At 41.3% G+C, this 25991-nt stretch overlaps 3 protein-coding genes across 3 annotated transcripts; 2 read left to right on the top strand and 1 right to left on the bottom strand.

The window, feature by feature from the left end:
- Positions 1 to 256: 256 nt before the first annotated feature.
- LOC308349585 (olfactory receptor 7D4-like) lies at positions 257 to 1192 on the top strand (the record flags this gene model as incomplete). The annotated part of the gene is made up of 1 exon (XM_080814361.1): positions 257 to 1192. One exon carries the CDS (start codon positions 257 to 259, stop codon positions 1190 to 1192), a length of 936 nt encoding a protein of 311 aa, XP_080670487.1.
- Positions 1193 to 18921: 17729 nt separating this feature from the next.
- LOC308349603 (olfactory receptor 7D4-like) lies at positions 18922 to 19854 on the top strand (the record flags this gene model as incomplete). Its single annotated transcript, XM_080814382.1, has 1 exon — positions 18922 to 19854. One exon carries the CDS (start codon positions 18922 to 18924, stop codon positions 19852 to 19854), a length of 933 nt encoding a protein of 310 aa, XP_080670508.1.
- Positions 19855 to 23283: 3429 nt separating this feature from the next.
- LOC308349665 (olfactory receptor 7E178-like) lies at positions 23284 to 24237 on the bottom strand (the record flags this gene model as incomplete). The annotated part of the gene is made up of 1 exon (XM_080814459.1): positions 23284 to 24237. The coding sequence occupies exon 1, from the start codon at positions 24211 to 24213 to the stop codon at positions 23284 to 23286; it is 930 nt and encodes a 309-aa protein (XP_080670585.1). The 5' UTR covers positions 24214 to 24237.
- Between the last annotated feature and the right edge of the window lie 1754 nt (positions 24238 to 25991).

The raw sequence follows: 25991 nt of genomic DNA, 5'->3' as shown, positions 1-25991 counted from the left end.
TCGAAGAATTAGAACCAGTAAGTAGCAGATAAAAAGAGAAAGATGTCTGCCAAGTCAAAGATAGACTGAATGATTATGCACATTTAGAATGGAAATGGGCTACCACTTCAATGAGTGGATCACTGGCGTGGGAAGGACTAATGAAGGGTAAAGGATATCCATGCAAAATGGGATCAAAGGTAAATACTAGGAGGTGCCAGCTGGCTGTTCATTGAAGGTTGCTTTTGTCTCCTTCTCCAGCAAACACACCAGCTACATGGGAGCAGAAAACAAGACAGAAGTATCAGTATTCCTCCTTCTGGGCCTCTCAGAAGATCCAGAAATACAACCTCTCCTCTTTGGCTTGTTCCTGTCCATGTACCTGGTCACCGTGCTGGGAAACCTGCTCATTATCCTGGCTATCCTCTTTGACCCCCATCTCCACACCCCTATGTACTTCTTCCTCTCCAACCTGTCCCTTGTTGACATCTGTTTCACCTCCACCACCATCCCCAAGATGCTGCTGAACATCCAGGCACACAGCAAAGATATTTCCTATATAGGATGCATCGCTCAGGTGTATTTTTTTATGGTTTTTGCTGGAATGGATGATTTCCTCTTGACGGTGATGGCTTATGACAGGTATGTGGCCATCTGCCACCCCTTGCACTACACTGTCATCATGAACCCACGACTCTGTGTCCTCCTGGTTCTGATTTGTTGGCTCACCATTTTCTGGGTTTCCCTGATTCATATTCTACTGGTAGGGCGGTTGACTTTCTGTCCAGGCACGGAACTTCCACATTTCTTCTGTGAACTGGCTCAGATTCTCAAGGTGGCCTGCTCTGACACCCTCATCAATAACATCTGCTTGTATGTTGCCACTGCCCTGTTGTGCATGTTTCCTCTCATTGGGATCCTCTTCTCTTACTCTCAGATTGTCTCCTCCTTAATGAGGATGTCCTCCACTGAGGGCAAGTATAAAGCATTTTCTACTTGTGGGTCTCATCTCTCTGTGGTCTCTTTGTTCTATGGCACGAGCCTGGGTGTCTACCTCACATCTGCTCTGACCCATTCTTCTCAGAGAAGCTCGGTTGCCTCAGTGATGTACACTGTGGTCACCCCCATGCTGAACCCCTTCATCTACAGCCTGAGGAACAAGGATGTGAAGGGAGCCCTGCGAAGGCTCAGCAGAGCAGCGTCATGTCCATGATGGGCCACTTGCCTCAGAACCAAGTGGACATTGGGGGCTGCAAAAGAAAATGTGAACTTGAATCTGTCTTCTTCCCTTCTAATAGACATGTTTGATTTATCCATTCCCCAAAGCTTCCATGAATTCTCTTTTATTTGTTTTTGTATTAGTCTCTCCTCAGCAAATCCCTCCAAAGAACTTTCTCACTTGTCTTCTCTATATGCTGTCCATAAAATTCCATGTTTGTCCAGCTTTCTTGTAGCCATTCTTAAGATTTCTAACTTTAGGTTTAAACTACGTATCCTATTGTGCTGCTGTGGTTGCCCCCAAAATTATCCTCTAAAACATTGAGGTTCTTCACCTTCATTTATTTGCATGCTTGTTTTCCTCACTAGAAATGGAATGAAATCATGCATGATCATACCAAAGTGTTTATCATATCGAAACTGTTCCTCTTTGTTCCTTCACATGTTTGACTTTACGTCACCTTGAAAAAATGTCCTGAAGACATTTCCCCTCATTCACCCGACTTTTCAAAAGAAGAGGGTGAAACTGAGTTGGACTATAACCTGGCTAGCTGACACAGAGTTTCTATCCTAATTTTTATATGAACAGTGATGTGATTTTCAACTTCAGAATAAGAATCTAGATTTCTGTGATTATATTCATAGCAATATGCTGCCTAGGAAAACTGAGATGTAGCTTCATTCCTTGTGATCCTTCCACCTTTCCTTCCTTCCTCTCTTTCCTTCTTTTACTTGACTTTTATTTCTCATATATGCAATTTTAAGATACACCCTCTGAGATCCTAAAACATGCGATAATTAATACAATAGAATAAGAGTTATTCTCTCACATGGTTAAATTTTTTTTTTTCTGGGACTCTGTGGAGGTGTCATCAAGAATGGTATCTACACATATGTAGAATGTGTTCAGAACTTAGCTCATCTGAGAAGAATGTTGATAGAATTGAGTGTTCAGTGAAGGATGGAGTGGTAGATGCTGTCCACATTTCTCCACATTACCTGGGATCCTCCCTACATGTCCACTGCATGACTGCCAAATGCCAGCCTCAGCCAGCACCAACTTTGCCCAATAGTAGTGGCAAAAATCTCAGGGAATTTTGCCCCAACAAAGACAGCCCTTGATGGAGAGTTATGGGGTTTATCATGTCTTTCACTCATTGGCTGGGATATTTCTGAGGTTTGTATTTTGTAGCATTTTCCAGAATTTCCCCACAAGATGAAAACTCCCTCATTCCCTGTGGTAGCTGACTTAATATAAAATTAACTGATGTATTTTCTTCCATGTGTCACTTCTCCTCTCCCTCTTACCCATGTTCCATATTCCTTGTTCCTTCCAATAAAGTGCTTGCACGTAAATTCTTGGCTCAGCATCTGCTTCTCTGGGAACCCAGAACAAGAAACTAAGACAAGTGGTAAAGCCTATAATGTATCAAAACAACATCAGGAAAGGAGAAACTTTTGGAGAAAAAATAAAGGGAGCTAAGTATTGAGAATGTAGTTAGGACTGTAAAATTCCTCAAAAATTAAAGTTTGTTAGAGAGAAATGACTAATTTGATGTGGCTTCAATTCACGTTGATTCATTAAGTCTAATCCAATGTGAATTTATTTTCTGCTGTGTACACATTGAGGAGGGAACCAAATGATTGCAATACAGAGTGGTGAGCATAATAATATTGGTGTGTCAGATCCTGTTGAAAACAAAGGTAAAAGTTTTCTACCCACCCTGAGGAATTTTAAAAAATTCTTTAAATTTTTATTTAAAAAATATTTTTATTGGGGCATTTAGGTGGCTCAGTTAAGCATCTGCCTTCAGCTCAGGTCACGATCCCAGAGTCTGGGATCGAAGTCTGTATCAGGCTCTCTGCTTCCTCTTGGAAGGACCCTGATGATTACGTTGAGTCGACCCAGATAATTCAGGATATATTTCCCATCTCGAGATCCTTAACTTAACAATACTTATAAAGTGCCTTTTGTCATCTAAAGTAACACATTCCCAAATTCTGAAGATTAGTACCTGGACATCTTTGGGAGGCTATTAATCAGCTTACCACAGGATATGTGTGATTTAGAATTTGCCAACAATTAGTTGATAAGGCCTTGAGCTGAGGATATGGAATCTGTCACAGCACTCCTTGTTGATTTTCAGTGGGCATGATCATCTCGTGGTCCTGTCTCACATAAAGATAAGGTTGCACTAGGCAGGTGAACTTAGACAACAGGTGATAGAAGAGAATTCCCTGATTCATCTGAACATAACCAAGCAGAGGTTCAGCTGGACACTGGCACAACTAGACACTGGGGCTCAAACACCATGAGGATTTCCCTTCAGGCTATCAGTTTTGTTTTCTCAAACTGGCCACTTTCAAACAGAGACATGGAGGCCAGCAGCTCTCACAACTCACACCTCACAGCTGTACTATTTAAGAACTGGAATTACTTTGGCTACTCATGTGCCAAAAAGAAGAAAGGAAAGGAAGAAGGAAGGAAGAAAGAGAGAAATAAGAAAGAAGAAAGAAAGAAAGGAAGGAAGGAAGAAAGAAAGAGAGGAAGGAAGGAAGGAAGAAAGGGGAAAAGAAAAAGGGGAAAAGAGGGGGAAAATCTGAGGAAATTATTCTGATCTGTACAAAGATGTTCTCTTTCCAGCTTGGGCCAATCAACTATGGTCAGCAAACAATGTTATTAGCAGCCCCTTTAGAACAACATTTATTGTTTACTGAGTTTTTACTGTGCCAGTCATATTTTAGCTTCAACCATTGCAAGGATAAATAGGTACAGGTGTATGGGAAGAGTGGGTTGGACTATGTCAGTCATATTTTAGCTTCACTGCAAGGATAAATAGGTACAGGTGTATGGGAAGAATGGGTTGTCCTATTAAAAAGCCTGTTCATAATAAATCTCATTGAGTACACGTTACTTTTGTAAAGAAGGTGAATGCACAGCTAGGGGTGGAGTGCTCTGAACAGATAGTAATGTTAATGGCAAAGACGCTGAGGTGGGACTTTCACTGGGGAGGATGTGGCTGGAGTGGAGAATGGGGTCATAATGCAAGAGGAAGACAGGTTTCCACACGGATCATGTGAGTCTTTCCCTAACTTTGAAAAACGTTTGCTTTCATTTGTTCTGAGTGATGTGAGGAGTCATTGCAGGATTTGGGGCAGATGCATGACACCATAAGACTTAGGACTTCAAAGATCATCCTAGCTGCTGGGTTGAGAATGGGTTTCAAGGTGTGAGGATGCCTGCTTGGGGCCAACAGCAGCAAGCAGATGAGATACATATAGCTATGGCCAGGGTGGTGCTAGTAGTGTAAGGGTTGAGAAGTGGTCCTTAGGGCTATGCTCAGAAGGTAGAACCAAGAGGATATGTTGTCGGTCAGGACATGAGTATGAGATAAAGAGAGGAGCCAAGATTGGCTCCAGGGTTTGGAGCCTGAACCATGAAAGAATGGAATTATATCCATTGAGATAGGGAGGGCTATGGTGGAACAAATATGAAAGGAAAGTGGACATCAGAAGTTCAGGTTTTGAAAATTGAGAATGTTGAAATTAAGATATTGCAAATGGATAAATTTTATAGGATTCCACTTATATGAGGTACCAAGAGTAGTCAAACTCACAAAGACAGAAACTAGAATGGTGGTTGTCCAGGACTGGAAGAAGGGAGGAAATAGAAGGTTAGTGTTTAATGGATACAAAGCTTCAATTTGGGAAGATGAAGAAATTCTGGAGATGGATGGTGGTAATGGTGGCCCAACAATGTGAATGCACTCAGTGCAAGTGTGTAGGAATGTGGACTTCAAAACATCTAAAATGGCACATCTAATGTCATATGAACCTAATCTAACCACAATACAAAACATCAAGCAGCACAAAAGGAAAAAGAAAAAAAATGAGATCTATTTTATAATGATATTTTCAATGTCATTATTAAAATAATAGAGAATGATTGGGAGTTTTGATAAAATTTTTAATATTATTCCTCAACTGTTTAGACCAGGGTTTCTCAGCCTCAACCAAAAAATGACATTTGGGGTCTGTATTATTTGTCATAGGAGGCTGTTCTCTAATTTTATGATGTTTAACAGCATCCCTGAGCTTTACCCACTAGATGCTAGCACCGTGTTGTGATAACCAGAATTTGTTTCAGAGGGGTCAAAATCAGGCCAGCTGAGAACACTGGAGTAAAACAATTCCATGAGTGCAGAAGTTGATGGTGTCAGCTTTCAAAGAGATGGGATAACAGAGAAGCAACATTTGGGGGAAGATAAAACATCTTAAAAAGAGGTTGAAGGGCCTGAAGAACACCCCATTAGCACCATTATTTTGGAAGACAAATGATTGGTCTGGTGATGATCAGTCGGTGCAGATAGTAGTATAAGTCAACTACTTGTAAGGAGAGTGAGAGGTTCCTGTTGTGAAAGTCAAGTTAGGTAAGCTAATGCCTGGCTGAATCTACCCAAAACCTTCAGTTCTCATTACAGGGGCCCCACCAGATGTATGTTCTCATTGAACACTATGCTATTCACCCCATTAGCCACCACCGTAATTAAATAATTACTTGTATATTATTTTATTAACGACTGCCTCTTAAAAACCTTCACCTGAGCTTTGAATCTCATCCCTTTCTAACTTTTGGGGGAACTTACACTTCATTTATCTTTTTTTATCCTGCATATTCCAATGTCTGAATGTAATGTTATAATTTCCAATAACATGGGAATGTTCCACATCCCCATTTCTTTCAATGCAAATATAACTCACTCATAGACCTGTACTCTCCTTTGGGCATTGCTCCAAACTTCAGATTTGGTCTATACATACTACTTCTGTTTCCCTCATTTTTCACTGTCTCTTTAACCAACTAATCTGGAAATCTTTCCACCTCCATCACAGTTTCTCTCCCTAAGGTCTGCAGAGAACTCAGGGGCCCAGTAAATTCTAAGGGGGTATATTTCCACTCTTCAGATGCTTGGTTTTTCAGGAGCAATGTCACTAACGACTGCGTTCTGTTTCCCGAAATAGAGACCTTCTTTTTCATGCATTTCATTTTTGTTACAATGGGATTCTGCTGGTCAACTCTGCTGGGTTTTCTGGAGGGGTTTTTTGTTTGTTTGTTTTTAAGATTTTATTTATTTGAGATAGAGAGAGGGAGCGAGAGCATGAGCTGAGAGACAGAGGAAGAGGGAGAAGCAGGCTCCCCACTGAGCAGGGAACTCTATGCGGGACTCCTGGCATCATGACCCGAGCTGAAGTCAGCCTCTCAACGGACTGAGCCGCTCAGGCATCCCATCTACTGGGTTCTTTGTAACATTAACACATCTGTCAGGGAGAAACTCCTAACTTTTAAATTAAATCCTGTGAAGAAGGGGAGGCAAGAATTAGGGCAGTATCTTCTTTATTTTTTATCCCAAGAAAATAAGATGATGCTTATTTATTTGTTTATTTGTATTATTTATTATTTTTTTATAGGACAGTATCTTCTTTGTAGGAAGATAAAGCTTTTTTAACCTCCAGGAGCATGCTCTTGTGGACTGCACATGATTGGATGCGCCAAGTAAAGAAGGAATAAATGAAAGAAAGAAATTTGCCTCTCTGCATAGCTATTTTCGGGGAAACAAAAGAGGAAGAAAATTTCATTTCTATTACTCTTTTGATCTTAATTGTCTAAAAAGTACTATGACAGTAGAACAATTTATTTAATGAGGTGCCCTGAGAATTCAGCCTCTAAGTTCCTGGAAACTTTGAATAAGCTCTGGGTGTCTCCAAGGCAGATCATGTTGGGCCTCCCAGAGACGTGGGTAGTGAATTCCCCACCTAGATCATCTCCTTGAAATTTCTGGGGGAAAGTCACTGTAGGAGAAAGAGTCAGGGCAACCAGGGGTTTCCCCGATGCCATCTGAAAGAGTCCCAGCAGCCTCGTAAAGGCTCAGGGTGGGGTCAAGTGGAGGACGTGTAAACGATGGAGAAAAACTTTTACTAGGCCAGAGCATTAGGGACACAAACAAGAGCCCTGTCTTTCAAAGTGTCTCCAGATCAACAGCATCTGCGTCTCCTGGGAGCTTGTTAGACATGTAAATTCTTTTTTTTTTTTTTTAAGAAATTAGGTTAATCTTCAACTTTTTCTTTTTAAGATTTTATTTATTCACTTGACAGACAGAGATCACAAGTAGGCAGAGAGACAGGCAGAGAGAGAGGAGGAAGCAGGCTCCCCGCCGAGCAGAGCGCCCGATGCGGGGCTCCATCCCAGGACCCTGGGATCATGACCTGAGCCAAAGGCAGAGGCTTTAACCCACTGAGGCGCCCAGGTGCCCCTAGACATGTAAATTCTTGACCTTCATCCCAGATCTACTAAGTCAGAAAGTCCAGGGTCAGGCCCAGCCATTTGCATTTAATAAGCCACCCAGGTGAATCTTATGCTAAAATGAAATCAATGGCCTGAAAGGATTTGTTGAAATGCTTGATGCAACCAAATGCACTTGGGGCTGCACCTTCAGAGGTCCGAGGGCTCTCCATAGCCAAAAGCTTATCTACAAACAATGATACAGCTGTCTTTTGCTTTACAATGCTTATGTCCCCTCTCTTTGCCTTTGTTTGAATTATCAGAATGCTAGTAAAAGCTCCTGGTTCATAGCAGCAGCCCTTGCATGCTCATTAGTCATTTCTTTTTTTTTTTTTTAAGATTTTATTTATTTATTTGACAGACAGAGATCACAAGTAGGCAGAGAGGCAGGCAGAGAGAGAGGAGGAAGCAGGCTCCCCGCCGAGCAGAGAGCCCGATGCGGGGCTCGATCCCAGGACCCTGAGATCATGACCTGAGCCAAAGGCAGAGGCTTTACCCACTGAGCCACCCAGGCGCCCTCACTAGTCATTTCTTGATGTACCATGTTCAGCTGACCATTTCTCTCATTTAAAAATCATTATGATTTATCATTTTGTTTTATTTTATTTTTTTTTAAGATTTTATTTGTCAGACAGAGAGAGAGAGAGAGGGAGGGAACACAAGCAGGGGAAGCTGCAGGCAGAGGGAGAAGCAGGCTCCCCGCTGAGCCAGGAGCCGGATGCGGAACTCGATTCCAGGACCCTGGCATCATGACCTGAGCCAAAAGCAGGTCAAGCCACCTAGGTGTCCCATGATTTATCATTTTAAAGATAAATCCTTATTTTTCTAGTTCCAGAGCCTGCATCCCCTCCCTCTTGCCCACACACACACCACCACCTATAGCAATGGCTATTAAAGATTATCAAATATTGGGGCGCCTGGGTGGCTCAGTGGGTTAAAGCCTCTGCCTTCGGCTCCAGTCATGATCCCAGGGTCCTGGGATCAAGCCCCGCATCGGGCTCTCTGCTCAGCGGGGAGCCTGCTTCCTCCTTTCTCTGTGCCTGCCTCTCTGCCTACTTGTGGTCTCTGTCTGTCAAATAAATAAATAAAGTCTTTAAAAAAAAAAAAAGATTATCAAATACATTTTTGGCCTATTGAACTGCTGTCTTTTTTGTCAACCTAAAATTGCCAGGAGGCAATAATTAAGCCAAAGTATGTATTTGGAATCAAAGAATCACAATTTGGGTACACAGATTTTAGTAGCATCCCAAATAGTGTTCCACCTCCAAGAAAAAGTCAGGGTTTTTTACAGCCAAAAGAGAATGCTCACTACTTACAAAGAATTTTGATTTTTTTTTTTTGGTGGCAGAAAGCTAATCTTGGCTAAGGCTATCACTAAGCAAAAGTGTATTACTATAACATGTCACAGGTGTTCCAGCAGGTGTAAATATTGGGTCCATAATCAAAGGAACGAGACTGATACAAAGGGAAGTCAAGCAAAGCTTTATTTCACGCCAAGCATCGAGAATCAAACCAACCTTTCGGGCCACCTCTTACAGAGGGGACGACCCCTCCCAGCCTCACAAACTAACTTTTATATAGCAAAGGCCATGTGGTTGAGCCTGGCCACACAGAGGTGGCCAATGAGATTGTAACACACAGAGAAAGCTGTACAGTCATGCCAGGTCACACACGGGTGATCAATTGAATTACAATTCACCCCATATTAGCTATTTGAACTAGCCTATCACCTTGGTCAGAATTGGCGCCCAAAAGGCTGGGCCCACACTCCTTGGTAGCTAGGGAGACAGTCTGTGCACCCCACTGATTGGATGTCTCCATCTGGCCTGACCCGCCCTTGTGTTTGGGGCTCTGTTACCTGGGACTGGTTTCCCTGGACTTGCTTTTAAGTAAGTTCCCCTGGGGGTGGGGGGCAGGGTCAGTTTAAGTTTCACTGCATAAACAACAAAATCACTGTTTAACCAGATGGAATCGCTCTGGCTAAATAGGTCCTTACAGTAAAAATCTTCGGAATTTTTACAATTCTACCTTCAAGGAGGAGTATAGGCCCTTCTCCTTAATGGCCTTCCAGGTCCATTTGAAAACGCCTTGACATAAATGACTCCACTGTATTTCAACTTTCAGTTTTTGTTTTGATATATTTTTTTAAGATTTTATTTATTTATTTGACAGACAGAGATCACAAGTAGGCAGAGAGGCAGGCACAGAGAGAGGAGGAAGCAGGCTCCCTGCTGAGCAGAGAGCCCGATGCGGGGCTCGATCCCAGGACCCTGAGACCATGACCTGAGCCGAAGGCAGAGGCTTTAACCCACTGAGCCACCCAGGTGCCCCTTGTTTTTGATATTCTTTTAAAAAAAACAAGACAACAGGCCCAAAATGAAGTCACTTATGCCAAGCCTCATGTAAGCAAACAGAGATTTAATTAATCAGCTGTCCCAGAAATGGAATTTTAAAATAGATAATCAAAATCACCTCATCTGCACTAGTTAAGTGACCTGCCTGGTGGGGGCCCCTGCCACCACTTACAGGGAAAATAACCTTGCAATAACCAAGCCGCTTTTTTCCCTAGTATAGTTGCCTTGTTCCTACTCCCTTCTGCCTATAAAAGTCTTCCATTTTGTACAGTTTCTTAGAGCTCCTTGGATGCTGCCCAGTTCAGTTAATTTGAGATTTTATATATATATGTATATATATATAATATATATATTTACTTACAAGTATTATATTTATAAAATATATAAAATATATATATTCACTTATAAATGTGTCATATTTATAAAATTTATAAAATTTTTATATATATTTATGAATATATTATTTTTATAAAATTTTAATATGATGCCAATGTAGCAATAACTAGCACCTCTCTGATGTTATATATTTAAACTTTCTGTTTAGTGGTTGGAATAATTAAGTTCTAATCTTTTAGCAAGTTTGATGATTATAATACAGGATTGCTGTCTCTATTCACTATACTGTGTATTACGTCTCTAGGACTTATTTACTACTCTTTACAATTTGTACACAAACTGACACAACATCTGTCCTATCCCCTCACCACCTAGCCCCTGGTAACCACCATTTTTCTCTGTTTTTATGAGTTTGGTTCTTAAATTCTTTTTATTTTTAGATTTTTAAGATTCAAATATAATCAACATAGAGTGTTATGTTAGGTTCAGGTGTACAATAGAATAATGCAACAATTCTGTACATTTCTCAGTGCTCATGAAGTATAATTTTTTTAAAAGATTTTATTTATTTATTTGACAGAGAGAGTCACAGCAAGAGAGGGAACACAAGCAGGGGGAGTGGGAGAGGGAGAAGCAGGCTTCCTGCTGAGCCCCTAGCTGGATGTGGGGCTTGATCCCAGGACCCTGGGATCATGAGCTGAGCTGAAGGCAGACGCTTAATTACTGAGCCACCCAGGTGCCCCATGAAGTATACTCCTAACTGTTGCATCACTGTATTTTACACCTGAAACTAATATAACACTGTGTATTAATTACCCTGGGATTAAAAGATGTGGTCCATATACACTATGGAGTATTATGCCTCCATCAGAAAGGACGAATACCCAACTTTTGTAGCAACATGGACAGGACTGGAAGAGATTATGCTGAGTGAAATAAGTCAAGCAGAGAGAGTCAATTATCACATGGTTTCACTTATTTGTGGAGCATAACAAATAACATGGAGGACAAGGGTAGATGGAGAGGAGAAGGGAGCTGAGGGAAATTGGAAGGGGAGGTGAACCATGAGAGACTATGGACTCTGAAAAACAACCTGAGGGTTTTGAAGGGGCGGGGGGGCTGGGAGGTTGGGGTAACCAGGTGGTGGGTATTAAGGAGGGCACGGATTGCATGGAGCACTGGGTGTGGTGCAAAAACAATGAATACTGTTACGCTGAAAAGAAATAAAAAATTTAAAAAAATAAAAAATAAATAAAAGGATAAAAAAATAGAGACAATGCCAAAAACAAAAGCTAACCGAGATAAGTGAACTTTTAATCCCCTGTATCTATTACACCCATCCCCTTATCCGCCTCCCCTCTGGCAAATACCAGTTTGTTCTCTGTATTTAAAGAGTCTATTTTCTTTTCTTTGTTCATTTGTTTTGTTTCTTAAATTTCACATATGAGTGAAATCAAATGGTATTTGTCTTTCTCTGATTGACTTATTTCACTTAACATTATACCTCTAGGTCCATCTATGTTGTTGTAAATGTCTTTATTTCTCATGGATGAATAATATTTCATTATGTATATGTATATGTGTCTATATATACACATACATATATATATATACACCTTATTTATCCATTCATCCTTTGACAGGCACTTAGGTCGTTTCCGTATCTTGTCTACTGTGAACAATACTGTAATGAACATGGGAGAGCAGATATCTCTTCGACATCCTTTGTTGTTTCAAAGACTACCATGTTTTTTTTCCCTCACTTTTAGAATTTTAATGTGATTTAATTTTTTAAAAAGTCTATCTAAAAGTATAGATTGCTCTGGGCAGTATAGACATTTTAACGATGTTTATTCTTCCGATCCAAGAGCATGGAATGGTCTTCCATCTTTTTGTGTCTTCTTCAATTTCTTTTAGGAGTGTTCTGTAGTTCCTCGAGTACAGATCTTTAACCTCTTTGGTTGGGTTTATTCCAAGGTATCTTATGGTTTTTGGTGCTATAGTAAATGGAATTGATTCTCTAATTTGCCTTTCTGTATTTTCATTGTTAGTGTATAAGAAAGCCACTGATTTCTGGACATTGACTTTGTATCCTGCCACGTTACTGAATTGCTGTATGAGTTCTAGTAGTTTGGGGGTGGAGTCTTTTGGGTTTTCCATATAAAGAATCATGTCATCTGCGAAGAGAGAGAGTTTCACTTCTTCCTTGCCAATTTGGATACCTTTTATTTCTCTTTGTTGTCTGATTGCTGTTGCTAGGACTTCTAATACTATGTTGAACAAGAGTGGTGAGAGTGGGCATCCTTGTCGTGTTCCTGATCTCAATGGGAAGGCTGCAAGCTTTTTCCCATTGAGGATGATCTTTGCTGTGGGTTTTTCATAGATAGATTTGATGAAGTTCAGGAATGTTCCCTCTATCCCTATACTTTGAAGCGTTTTAATCAGGAACGGATGCTGGATTTTGTCAAAAGCTTTTTCTGCGTCAATTGAGAGGATCATGTGGTTCTTCTCTCTTCTCTTATTGATTTGTTCTATCACATTGATTGATTTGCAAATGTTGAACCATCCTTGTAACCCAGGGATGAATCCCACCTGGTCATGGAGTATTATGCCTCCATCAGAAAGGACGAATACCCAACTTTTGTAGCAACATGGACAGGACTGGAAGAGATTATGCTGAGTGAAATAAGTCAAACAGAGAAAGTCAAGTATCATATGGTTTCACTTATTGGTGGAGCATAACAAATAATATAGAGGACAAGGGTAGATGGAGAGGAGAAGGGAGTTGAGGGAAATTGGAAGGGGAGGTGAACCATGAGAGACTATGGACTCTGAAAAACAACCTGAGGGTTTTGAAGGGGTGGGGTGGGAGGGTGGGGGAACCAGGTGGTGGGTATTAGGGAGGGCACAGATTGCATGGAGCACTGGGTGTGGTGAAAAAACAATGAATACTGTTATGCTGAAAATAAATAAAAAATTTAGTTAAAAAAAAAAGTCTATCTAAAAACTATTAGAGAATTTGCTACTTCAACCCAAATTGTTTTTTGAAAAACTCATCAGACCCTCTTTCAAGGCATCAGCCAGTGACCTTTTTTTATTACCATGGCTCATTTACCTTTTAACCCGGGGATCTCACACAGTACCAGACCCAAGTCGTTTAGTAAAGATTTGACTAATTAATTAATTAGTGACACATCTAGATTCAAAGCCCCTAGCAAAATCTTTCAGATCCACTTACCTGACACCCTGACTCTTTGCCTCTTCAGTATTTTTCCTAAGGACTACCAAAGTGCAGAGGTCATTGGGACTTTCCAGGATTTGTTGTTCAGTGTCTTGGGACAGCATTTCCTCAAATGTCTGATTATTTGGCTTTTAAATGTAGATTCTTAAGATCCATCAGTTCCGAGTCCAGGTATATATCTTTGAAAACTGAAGGCAGAAACTCAAATTGATTCTTGCCAATGTTCATACCAGCATTAGCATTATGGTATGAACAATAGCTAAAAGATGAAAACAGATGAATGGATAAAAGGAGTGGGATATATACATACAATGATTCAGCCTTAAAGGGACTGAAATTCTGATATATGTTGCAACATGGTTGAATCTCAAAAACATTATGCTAAATGAGATAAGCCAGACACAAAAAGATAAGTGATGAATGATTCCACTTACATGTGGTACCTAGAATAAACAGTCACAGAGATAGAAAATAGAACAGAGGTTTCCAAGGGTTGGGGTAGTGGGGGGAGGAGGAAGAGGAATTGTTGTTTAATGGAGACAGAGTTTCTATTTGGGATGATGATAAATTTCTGGGAATGGTGTGTGGTGTGATGAATGTAAAATATTGTGAATGTTCTTAATGCTACAGAATTGTACATTTAAAAATGCATAAAATGGTAAATTTTGTCATATATATTATTGTGGACACATATGTATATCCACAATAATATATATTTTATATATATAATATATATCCACAATAAAAATATAAACAAAAATAAAATAAAGTAAAATTGTTGTAATTTTTTTTTCATAGTAGATTCTCAGCCTCTTTTCCTGGAGATACTGACTGGGTAAGTCTGGAGCAAGGTGGGAAGCTGTAGATTAATACTAGACCCAGATGATACTTTCGATAAAGCTTACCTTTTGAAACATTGCTCTAGGGAACTGATCCCAGAAGATTGTCCTAGAGACCACCAAATTTAGAACCTGTGAAAAGTCCAAATTATCAAACCCAAACCCAGACCTACTGAGACAGAAACTTGGAGATGAAACCCAGAAATCTTTTTAAACAAGTACTCAAGCTCACCTTGGTGCAGGTTAAAGTTTGAGAACCATTACCTAGTGACTCCTGGGACCCTTCACCACTCAGCCATCTGCTTAACATGAATACTACAAGTCATTTGTCCCCAAGAGGAGATCTAAGAAAGACTGAAGAGATTCTTCCAAGAGAAAAAGGACCCAGGAGAGAGGAGTCACAGCTTGCCCCACTGTTACTCTCCCAGGGCGTAGGAATTGGCAGGTCAGAGACCCTTTCTCCTGTGGGGTCTCTGCCTTTGAGGAGTCAAACTGATCAGGGAATGGAAATCCATTGATCAATTTGTCTAACAAGTTTCAGAGGGGATTCAGTCCCCAGGGCCACAAAACCTGTAACACATTGACTTATAGTCACTAAGGCCCATGTACCACTTTCAAGACACACAAGCCTTTTCTAGGAGAAATCAGTCAGGCCCCGTATTACGTGCCTGGCTCTGTGTCTCTTCTCTTTTGGGAAACAAATCTTTCTTCACTACCCACCCTCCATGAGAGAACGAGATTCAGGAGAGTTGGCCCCTGTGGTGAGCCCACATTGCCAAGCATGCAGAGCCTAGTAAGTGTTGTGGGAAATAGGGAAAAGAGATGTTTGGATAGAAAGGGCATTGACTCCTGTTAAGCATATGGCAGGGACATCATATGATATCTGTGCAGAAGGAGCTCTAGTGGCCAGTTGCTTCGGAGGGTGAATGGGTACACTCCTTGTTCAAAGTTGCTGTTGTGAGTGAGTTTTTACTTTGGTTGCATGTGATTTGGATGGGTGGTTGATGGAGATTATAGGGATGAGGAGGAAGAAGCAGAGCACCCACTCTTGGATACCATAGGCCTTTCCAGAACCACACTGTGTAGTGACACTGTGACCAGTTGGAGGTGTACCAATGGATGCCTCCAGGTACTAATAGACTTTTACCATGAGGTATCGATTTGTTTTCTCCTACCTGGTTCCAAAACCCCAGAGCCTCCACCTCCACTCAGCCTAGACAGATCCTTTCTGAATCCTTTTTTGCCGCCTTCATTTGTTGGGGAACACCTCCTCTTTCTTCAAAAGGACCTGTCCTTCTTCTTCTTTCTTCACCCTCATCTGTGGTTCTTAAATTTTTTTTTAAGATTTTATTTATTTGCCAGAGAGAGAGTACACACAAGTAGGCAGAGAGGCAGGCAGAGGCAGCGAGAGAAGCAGGCTCCCTGCCGAGCAAGGAACCTGATGCGGGACTCGATCCCAGGACTCTGGGATCATGACCTGAGCCAAAGGCAGTGGCTTAACCAACTGAGCCACCCAGGCATCCCTCATCTGTGGTTCTTAAGGAGATTTTCCAGAGTGAAGAGTCCATGTTCCCTGGTATCCAAGGTAATGGTATATAAAGACACAGGGTGGATAAGGGGGGAAAGAGAAGCACACAAGAAGATGCAACATCCAGTACCCCCTTGACATTCTACCCTTTTGCTCTGGGAACATCCTGGGAGACACTGAAATTTGCAAGTCCCTATCTCATAGTTCATGTGATTGCACTTGGGTATCAGGTCTCATCCTTACGTAGAGACATGGAATCATTAACAAGACATTGGACTAATTTATTCACCTCTTCTGGCCTTTGTTGCTCTTCCTAAAACAAGTGACTTTGTCCCTTCAACATTAATGATGTGATGATTCCCAACCCTATTTCCTTTGACCCTAGTTTTTCCTGCCTTAAATCTATCTTTACCTCCAGGCACCAGGGAAAACTGTGATATGGATCATGTTACTCCTTTGTCACGCCCTACATGGTCCCTATCCTTTATCCATTATTTTTTTTTCAAGGTTCCCAGAGATGTGGTCCCTGTTCATCTCCAACCTCATTCTTCACTGTTCCCATGTCCCACTTTGTGCTTCAGCTCTCTGTCCCATGCTGTTTTTTGCATATGGACCTTTTCCCTTGCTGCCTTCTGTGCCAGATAAACCCATACTCAATCATCAACCTAGACAACTCCTTGCCCGGGGATCTCTTCCTCCAGGAATGCCCCCTGACTCCATCACTTCAGGCTAAATTTGGGGCTCCTTTCTGTACTTCACTTTGCAGACTGCCTTTATCTTAGCATTTAACTCACTGTATTACAATGTCAGGTTTCTGCATCCATTAATGTCCCTGGGAGGTGGGTTCCTCAGGACAAAACCACATCATTAATCATTTTATCCCCAACAGCTAACACTTAGCCTGTCCCAAAGAAGCCCTTGTTGCTCTGGACACTAGAAACAGAAAACAAACATGTATTTGGTACATGAATAAAGGGGAAAGTATAAATGACAAGTGGTTGTATCCTCCACCCTTAATTTCTTTTTTTTTTTTTAAGATTTTTATTTATTTATTTCACAGACAGAGATCACAAGTAGGCAGAGAGGCAGGCAGAGAGGGAGGGGGAAGCAGGCTCCCTGTCGAGCAGAGAGCCCGATGCGGGGCTCGATCCCAGGACCCCGGGATCATGACCTGAGCCGAAGGCAGAGGCTTTAACCCACTGAGCCACCCAGGCGCCCCCCCACCCCTAATTTCTAACCTCTGGCCCTAAGATAAAATGTTTCTGATGTGTGGGAAACTCTTCTTAAGATGAATGCTATTCCTCATTTCATGACCCATTTGAATCACAATCCAGCCCCTATAGGAAATGAAATTGTTTTCCTCGATTCTAATCCAGTTGATGATGTTAATGCACACAATATACTCCAGGAAATAACCAGAATTGTGGGCATTTCCTGTGCACTCTCTGATATACTGCTCAACAGAACAGATCAGAATGCAAGAAAGTAAGCCACACTTACTAGAGGTCAAGGGAATCTTTTACAAACTCTCATACTTTAAAGACGAGTCATGATCCTCTCACCAGAACTCAGCAGAGTTGATTGCAAACTGCTCACCCCACCAAGGTTCAGAACAAAGATGTTCATTCATAGTTAAACAATTGGCCTCTGATGTGATCATTTTTATCATTCCAGAGACACTATCTGCTTTGGGGTTTTCTGAGTTTTCTTTTTTTGAGATAAAATTGGCATGTAACATTATATTAGCTTCAGGTGTACAACATAATGATTCAATATATTGTGCATATAGGGGTGCCTAAGCGGCTCTGTTGGTCAAGAGTCTGCCTTTGGCTCAGGTCATGATCCCAAGGGTCCTGGGATTGAGCCCCACATCAGGCTCCCTGCTTGGTGGGAGCCTGCTTCTTTCTCTCCCTCTGGCGCTCCCCCTGCCTGTGCTCAATCTCTCTCTCTCTCAATCTCTCTGTCAAATAATTAAATAAATTATAATATATACAAATATATATATATATACACACATATATATATATAATATAGCACATATAATATTTGATGAATTACCAAAATAATTCCAGTTAACATTGGCCACCACACAGTTACAAAAAAAAACTTTTTCTTGTGGAAAACTTTTTTAAGACTTTATTTATTTGACAGAAAGAGCGACAGCACAAGCAGGGGGAGTTGTAGGCAGAGGGAGAGGGAGAAGTAGGTTCCCCGCTGAGCAAGGAGCCGGATGCAGGACTTGATTCCAGGATCCTGGGGTCACGAACTGAGCCAAAGGCAGACACTTCACTGATGGAGCCGCCCACTGAGTGATGAGCACCTCTGAGGCTATGACTCAAAATTCTGTTTGTGACCTTAGTAGTATTTTATCTTCGGTACTGAAATGGTTGAAACCTTGATACCTATGTTTTCATTAGACATTTTCACCAATACTTAACTTCACAGATGAAAGATATTTTGTCAAGCAATAATAATGTCCAGGAAGCATCTGGCCCTGTCCCTCCCTGCAGGATGTTGATGGCTCCTGGTACACTAAGCGTTAAGAATTTGTTCATGTGGTTTATTATTTGGTAAAAACATTCTCTTTTTCTTCCTTTCTTTTTTTCTTGAAGAGTAAACCTACATTCTACTCATCCTGAAATAGTCTATCAAGATATTTGAGAGACTCTCAAATTTTCTCACCTCTGAGACATATTTATCTGATCCTTTTTTGGGTTCCCAACAAGTTGGATAATCCAGATTAAGTTACTGAGGTTCACCAGACCTCATGTTCCACATTTGTTTTAGAATTCAGACCATTTTATCGCTAAGGTCTAACATGGTTCTTAACTTTTTAGATTTGATGATTCTAGATATATAGGATAGATGAGTGTCCCTGAGGCCAATGGACAGGGGTTGATGAACATTATTAAATGTTGCATGTAATAAATAACAGAATGCAGGATTCCTAAACTTTGTAACGTTAAGGCTATTATGCACCGTACTTCACTTCAAGAAATAAAAATAGTAGAGAGATTCTGGAGTCTATCTAGTGCCTATTTCATGGTCATTCCCTGCTTCTATCATCTAGCTGATGAGTTGGCAACATGGAAGCAAGAAATCAAACAAGGGCTTCAGAATTTTTACTCCTGGGATTTTCCCAAGACTCAGTGCCTCAACCCCTTCTCTTTGGTCTGTTCTTGTCCATGTACCTGGTCACTGTGCTTGGGAACCTGCTCATCATCCTGGCCATCAGCTGTGACTCCCACCTCCACACCCCCATGTACTTCTTCCTCTCCAACTTGTCCTTTGCTGACATAAGTTTCATCTCCACCACGGTCCCTAAGATGCTGATGAACATCCAAACACAGAGCAAATCCATCACCTATGCAGGCTGCATCACCCAGATGTATTTCTTTATGGTTTTTGGAGGTATGGACACTTTTCTCCTCACTGTGATGGCCTATGACCGGTTTGTGGCCATCTGCCACCCCTTGCACTACCCAGTCATCATGAACCCACAGCTCTGTGGCCTCCTGGTTCTTATGTCCTGGTTCATCAGCTTGTCATACTCCCTGACCCAGAGTCTGTTGATACTACGGCTTTCCTTCTGCACCAACTGGGTAATTCCACACTTTTACTGTGAACTTGCTAAGGCCCTCACGCTTGCCTGCTCAGACACATTGGTCAATCATATCCTGCTATATATAGTAACTAGCCTTCTTGGCATCGTTCCCTTCTCTGGGATCCTTTTCTCCTATACCCAAATCACCTCCTCAATCCTGAGAATCCCATCAACTAATGGGAAGTACAAGGCATTTTCTACCTGTGCATCTCACCTGTCTGTGGTTTCTTTATTCTATGGGACAGGCCTTGGTGTGTATCTCAGTTCTGATGCATCTTCCTGGAGGGGCATGATTGCCTCGGTGATGTACACTGTGGTCACCCCAATGCTGAACCCCTTCATCTACAGCCTACGGAACAGGGACATCAAGAGGGCTCTACAAAAAGTTTTGGGGAGGACAATCTACATTCAGTGATGCAAATGCTCATCCTGGGTTTTTGAACTGACAGGAACAGCAGCCGTTGGCTAAAGAAATCCTGCCTCTTGATGACATTGAGTTTTACTTCTCACCCATCCTTCATAGGTGACTTTGCTCAGAATTGCTTTGCGAGTACTTTTTCTGATGTACCTTAACCTCTTATGTTGACTGCTCTGTTATCCTCACTCCGACTCTCCACATCCCCTCCTTTTACTTTCCTATTACTACACCTCAGCTTGGATTTCCAATCCAGCAGCCACTTTAAGTACCAATTCAGAATAGTTGCATAAGAATTATGAAGTAGTGTATTTTACCAATAAACATTGCTAGTTCCTTTACTAAGCACCTTTTGGTGTGCCAGGCTGCAGTAGGTATCTGGAACACAGGAGTGAAGTGGAAAAAAAAGACAAAAATCTTTGCCCTCAAAAAGCATAAATCCAGGATCTCAGTTTCTCTCATCACATTATAAGTCCAAACAGACTATATACACTGATGGATAAATTATTTATTTGGTTATTAGTAAGTTTGAACTTTTCTCCATATGCTTATTGAGTGCATTTCCAAACAACTCTGAGTTTGGGTTTCCAGGGTCCTTTAGCTTTTCAGTAGGTGCCTCCCTGCTGCCCCTAGGGAGACAGATGAATGAATGCTCCCATTGCTCTTCTCCTTTCCTTGAATTTTCCCATTCCTGAGCTTAGTGTTGCATTTGTAATTCAAAGAATATTATGAGCCATTTCAACTACCTTGGAACTGTTTTTAAATTTTCTCAAATAAATGTTATTAATAACAAGGTGTCCCACACTGAGTTCCTTGTGAAGCAGACAATTAGACAACAATTAGCACACAGGATGTTTACCAGGCAGTGCTCCTGGAATCAACAACTGGGCAAGGGCAAATGTGTAGTAAGGAATTTGGTCTCATCTAAAGAGAGATATGGCTTTGTCCCAGCTCCCAGGGGTAATTTTTAAACACTTGAAATTTCCTAGTGATCTGGAGTGATTGACTATTCATGGAGGGCCTCATAGACCACAATTCGTAGTTTATGCTAATGAAATGGCTCAGGGTGGGGGTTGGCCATGCCAAAGAGACCAGCCATGTGATGAAAAGGCTGGAGCTTTGGGGAAAGAGATATCAGCCCAGCCTTAGGAGGGAGGCTGGAAACAGAGCTCAACCATATAGGCCATAATTCAACTAATCATATCTATGTAGCAAAGCCTAAATAAAAATTTGGGACACTGGAACTCAGATGAACTACCTGGTTGGTAACACTCTTTGAGTATTGTCACAGATATTGTCCCAGGAAAAGGTAATGGGTCTGAACTCCAAGGAAAGAGGACAACAAAAGGTTTCACACATGGGATGTTCTAGACCTTGTATTATGTGTATCTTCCTTTGGCTGAATCTAATTTTTATCTTTTTGCTGTAATAAAACTGCAATAATAGTATACTGCTTCTTGAGTTCTATGAGTTATTCTAGTTCGTCATCAAATCTGAGGCAGTCCTCTCAGTTTGAATCATTCTAGCAAATTATCGAATGTGAAAAAGTTCCCAAATTTGTATTCAACTGGTCTGATGTGAGAGTGGACCTCGAGACCCCTGAACTTGTGGCTGGTGTGAGAGGGGAGGGCAATCTTGTGGTTGGCAAATTCTTTGCAACAAGGAAGAACACTGGAAAAAGTCAAGCCAAAGTGAAGTCCATCAAAGACCTCCAAAAACCAGCAAGGAGCTCTGGAATTAAGATGATGTCTTAAAGTTGGCTGGAATTAGGGCAAAGGGTACAAATGTTTACACCCCCACATCAAACAGTTATCAGATGTGGGTTGCCTCAAGAAGGAGGCATGACCTTGCTGAGGCAGATTCCTATAGGGGTTGATTTCCGAGGGTTGAGAAACGGCCAATATTTGAAGCAACATGTCCCTTATTTCTGACAGGAGATCTTTGTTGTCGTTGTTATTGTTGTTTTTAAGATTTTATTTATTTATTTGACAGACAGAGATTACAAGTAGACAGAGAGGCAGGCAGAGAGAAGAAGGGAAGCAGGCTCCCATCTGAGCAGAGGGCCGGATGTGGGGCTCGATCCCAGGACCCTGAGATCATGACCTGAGCCGAAGGCAGAGGCTTTAACCCACTGAGCCACCCAGGTACCCCTGTTGTTGTTTTTAATTGTGGAAAAATAACATAAAATTTACCACCTTAACCACTTTTAAGTGTATAGTTCAATAGTAGTAAGTACATTCACAACCATCATTACCATCTATCTGTAGAACTTTTCTACCTTCCCAAACTGAAACTGTCCCATTAAACACTAATGCCCCTTCTCCATCCCCCAGCTCCTGGCTCCCACCATTCTACTCTCTGTCTCTGTGAATTTGACTACTATAGGCCTCTTATATAAGTGGAAGTATACAGTATTTTTCCCTTTGTGTCTAGTTATATAATATAACTGGGTAGAAATTAGATGGAATAGGAAGGACAATCAACAGGAAAATTAGGATCACCTCTGTTCTGGTAGTTTCTCTCCCATCTATTCCTTGGGAATTGTACACCCCAGTTTACCTAGGGAAGTTCCAGGAAACTTGATAACTGTTTATTCAAATTCAATATTAATAGTGTCTCATTTCAGCTTCAGAAGGAAATTAAATAGTTATCCTATTCACCCAAAAATCTGATCAAGATGGGGCTCTGGGAGGCCTAGTCAGTTGAGCATCTGATTCTTTATCTCAGCTTGGGTCTTGATCTCAGGGTCATGGTTCAAGCCCCATGTTGGACTCCATGCTGAGTGTGAAGCCTACTTTAAAAAAAATCTTATCAAGATCATTAAGGCACAAAAACGTATTAGATGATTTGGACTTTAAGGTTGGATTTAGATTCTCCTAACAAACGGCGGTGGGTGGGGGGTGTGGAATCATAGGAAAATAACAAGATGGGGTACCTGGGTTTCTCAGATGTTTACTCTGCCTTTGGCTCAGGTCATGATCTCCAGGTCCTGGGATCAAGCCCCATGATGGGCTCCCACCTCAACAGGGAGCCTGTTTCTCCCTCTGCCTCTCCCCCTGCATGGACTGTTTCTCTCAAATCAATAAGTGAAAAAATTTTTTAAAAAAGGAAAAAAACAAGAGAGAAAGAGTTATGATTATTTTGCAATGATAGAAACAAGACTGCTCATGACCAAGAGACCTGGGCAGTGCATAAAGAGAGAGGAGTACAGATATAAATAATCCTGCAGACTATGACTTAAGTGGGGAGTCCAAAATAATCCCCCAATTCCATTAGAGCTATGCTAACAGGAATAGTTGTATAAGCAAAAAGCAGAGATCCATATAGGTATATATACCATGTGGCTGCAGATTCAGAATTTCTTGTTGTTGTTGACTTCCTGCATTTTCCAGTTCTATGAACCCAGAAAGATTAAGACAAATGCTGATATTAGACTGTTCTGCTGATCATTCCCCACAGTGCCCTCTTGATGTCCTTGTTCCTCAGGCTGTAGATGAAGGGGTTCAGCATAGGGGTGACCACAGTGTACATCACCGAGGCCACTGCACCCTTCCTGAGGGAGGAGGAGATGGATGAACTCAGGTACACTCCAATGCCTGTTCCATAAAACAAGCAAACAACCAACAGGTGGGAGCTACAGGTAGAAAAGGCTTTGTACTTCCCACCTGGGGATGGGACTCTCAGAATGGAGGAAACAATTCGTGTATAAGAACAAAAGATCCCTGAGAGGGGAACACCACCAAACATGGCACTAATAAAATACATTAGTATGGTGTGGGTGGAGGTATCAGAGCAGGCCAGGTGGAAGAGTTGAGGTGCATCACAGAAGAAATGATGAATTTCCACATTTGTGCAGAATATAAGTTGGGACACCATCAAACAATGAATCTGAGAGTCTAAAAGGCTGCCAAAAAATGACATCAGGACCAACAAGCGATAGAAGCATGGGTTCATGATGACTGAATAGTTCAGAGGGTGACAAATGGCCACAAACCGGTCATAGGCCATGACAGCCAGGAGCAGATCATCCAAACACCCAAACAGGAAAAAAAAGGACACCTGAGTTAGGCAGCCTGCATAGGTGATAGCCTTGCTGTGTGTTTGAATGTTCACCAGCATCTTGGGGATGGTCGTGGTGCTGAAACCAATATCAGCCAAGGACAGGCTGGAGAGGAAGAAGTACATGGGCGTGTGGAGGTGGGAGTCAGAGCTGACGGCCAGGATGATGAGCAGGTTCCCAAGCAAGGTGACCAGGTACATGGACAGGAACAGCCCAAAGAGAATGGGCTCCAGTTCTGGATCATCTGAGAGGCCCAGGAGAAGGAATTCTGAGACAGCTGTTAGATTCTGTGGTTCCATGCAGCTGGGACACCTCTCAAAAGAGAAGAGAGTACTGATTAAACAAAACAAGTGTAGAGACACCCAGCTAGATGCGCCTATTTTGATTCAAGCAATTCGCACTTGCCCAACGTACATCCCATTACCTTCAGTAACATTTCTCAATCGTAAACTCTTCTTAGAACTCTTTCCTTACTGGTGTCTGAGCTACTCACCTGTTTTTATATACACCCACTAAGAAGACATTGAGCCAAAGAATGTTAGAGAAACATACAAACATAGAAATACCTAGTTATACTTGGCTTCAGAACTTATATTAGTTGCCAGCAAAAATTGAGTTTTCTTGCTTTCTCTGCATGATCCCATTCCCCTGCATTTCAGCTGCCCAAAGACAAACAATATCATGAATGTGGTAGATATATTTTCCTTTCAATGTTTCCATAATATAGTATTGATTTATGCATCCATGAACAGTTTTCTTAAAAACTTACTTAATACTATAATAATATACATATTGTTTCTGGAGATCTCACTTACCACAATAATGTGTTTTAAGTGTCTGTGAAGTATATACATCTATTTCAAGCACTTTAAAAGTGGCATAGTATTACCTGAAAGATGAACTTTAATATCTCTTAATTTCTTACTACAATATTCTCTTTTTTAAAAAAATATTTATTTATTCTGAGAGACACACAGAGAAAGAGAGTACAAGCAGGAGGAGGTAGAGGGAGAGAGAGAACCTTAAGCTGGCTTCACACTCAGCACAGAGCCCAATGTGGGGCTCCATCTCAGGACTCTGAGATCATGACCTGAGCCAAAATCAAGAGTTGGACACTTAACTGACTGAGCCACCCAGGTGTCCCTTATTACAGTATTGCTAATAAAATTCTTGTGCCCCCCTGTGTATTACACAAATGAGAATTTCTATAATATATAGGCATAAAAGATGATAACATTGTGAAAAATCAATATATGTACAATTTTACTATTAATTATCTACATTTGTTTTCCTAATAGAAGGTATAGACAAAACAACTTCATGCTTTTATTATCAAGGTATAGAATCAGAAAGATCCCCGAAGTCTTTGTTCCAGTGGTCTTTCCATGATAAAAACACAGAAAAGTGCCTATCTTGGATAAGGAATAATATTTTTATATCACAGATTTCCAAAATAGGCTGCAAAATCCATTACTATTCATAAAAAATCTTATGATCTATAATATTCATGTAGTAAAGGTCCCTGCAAACCACTTATCCCAATTCCCTAATTCACAGATGAACTCACAGAATCCCAAGACAAGGAATTGTTGGTCCTGTTTCTGTTTGCTCATCTGGAACTAAAGCATGTTTGAAAAGAAAGCAACCATTCTACACTCGTGGAGTGCACGTAGCCCTGGGATGGGAATCAGACTAAACATGGGGTATATGTCAGCATCCCAACCTCTCTGTGCTGTTACCCTCCATCTAGAAGTAGGGAGAACATCATCCATATCAAGATACATGTGGCATCTAAAAGAAGTTTGCACCCAATAAATACTCAGTCATGGTTTGTAAATCAGAATTTGCATTGTTACTGGAATGGTGGGTTTATTGGTGAAACCCAATCCTGAGAAATGTTTAATGACTTTTATTATATATCAGAGACTTAGAATCCTATCATGTCCCAGGAAATTCATTCAAGAATGCGTGGAAATTGGGGTGCCTGGGTGACTCCATTGGTTAAGTGTCCAACTCTTGATTTTGGCTCAGGTTATGATCTCAGGTTTGAGGGATCAAGTCTGGCCCCCACCACCTC

Source organism: Martes martes, assembly GCF_963455335.1.
Source record: "Martes martes genome assembly, chromosome: 1".
NCBI classification, from domain to species: Eukaryota; Metazoa; Chordata; class Mammalia; order Carnivora; family Mustelidae; genus Martes; species Martes martes.
The sequence above is the reverse complement of the archived record's forward strand: the minus strand, read 5'-3'. Positions and strand labels throughout refer to the sequence as shown.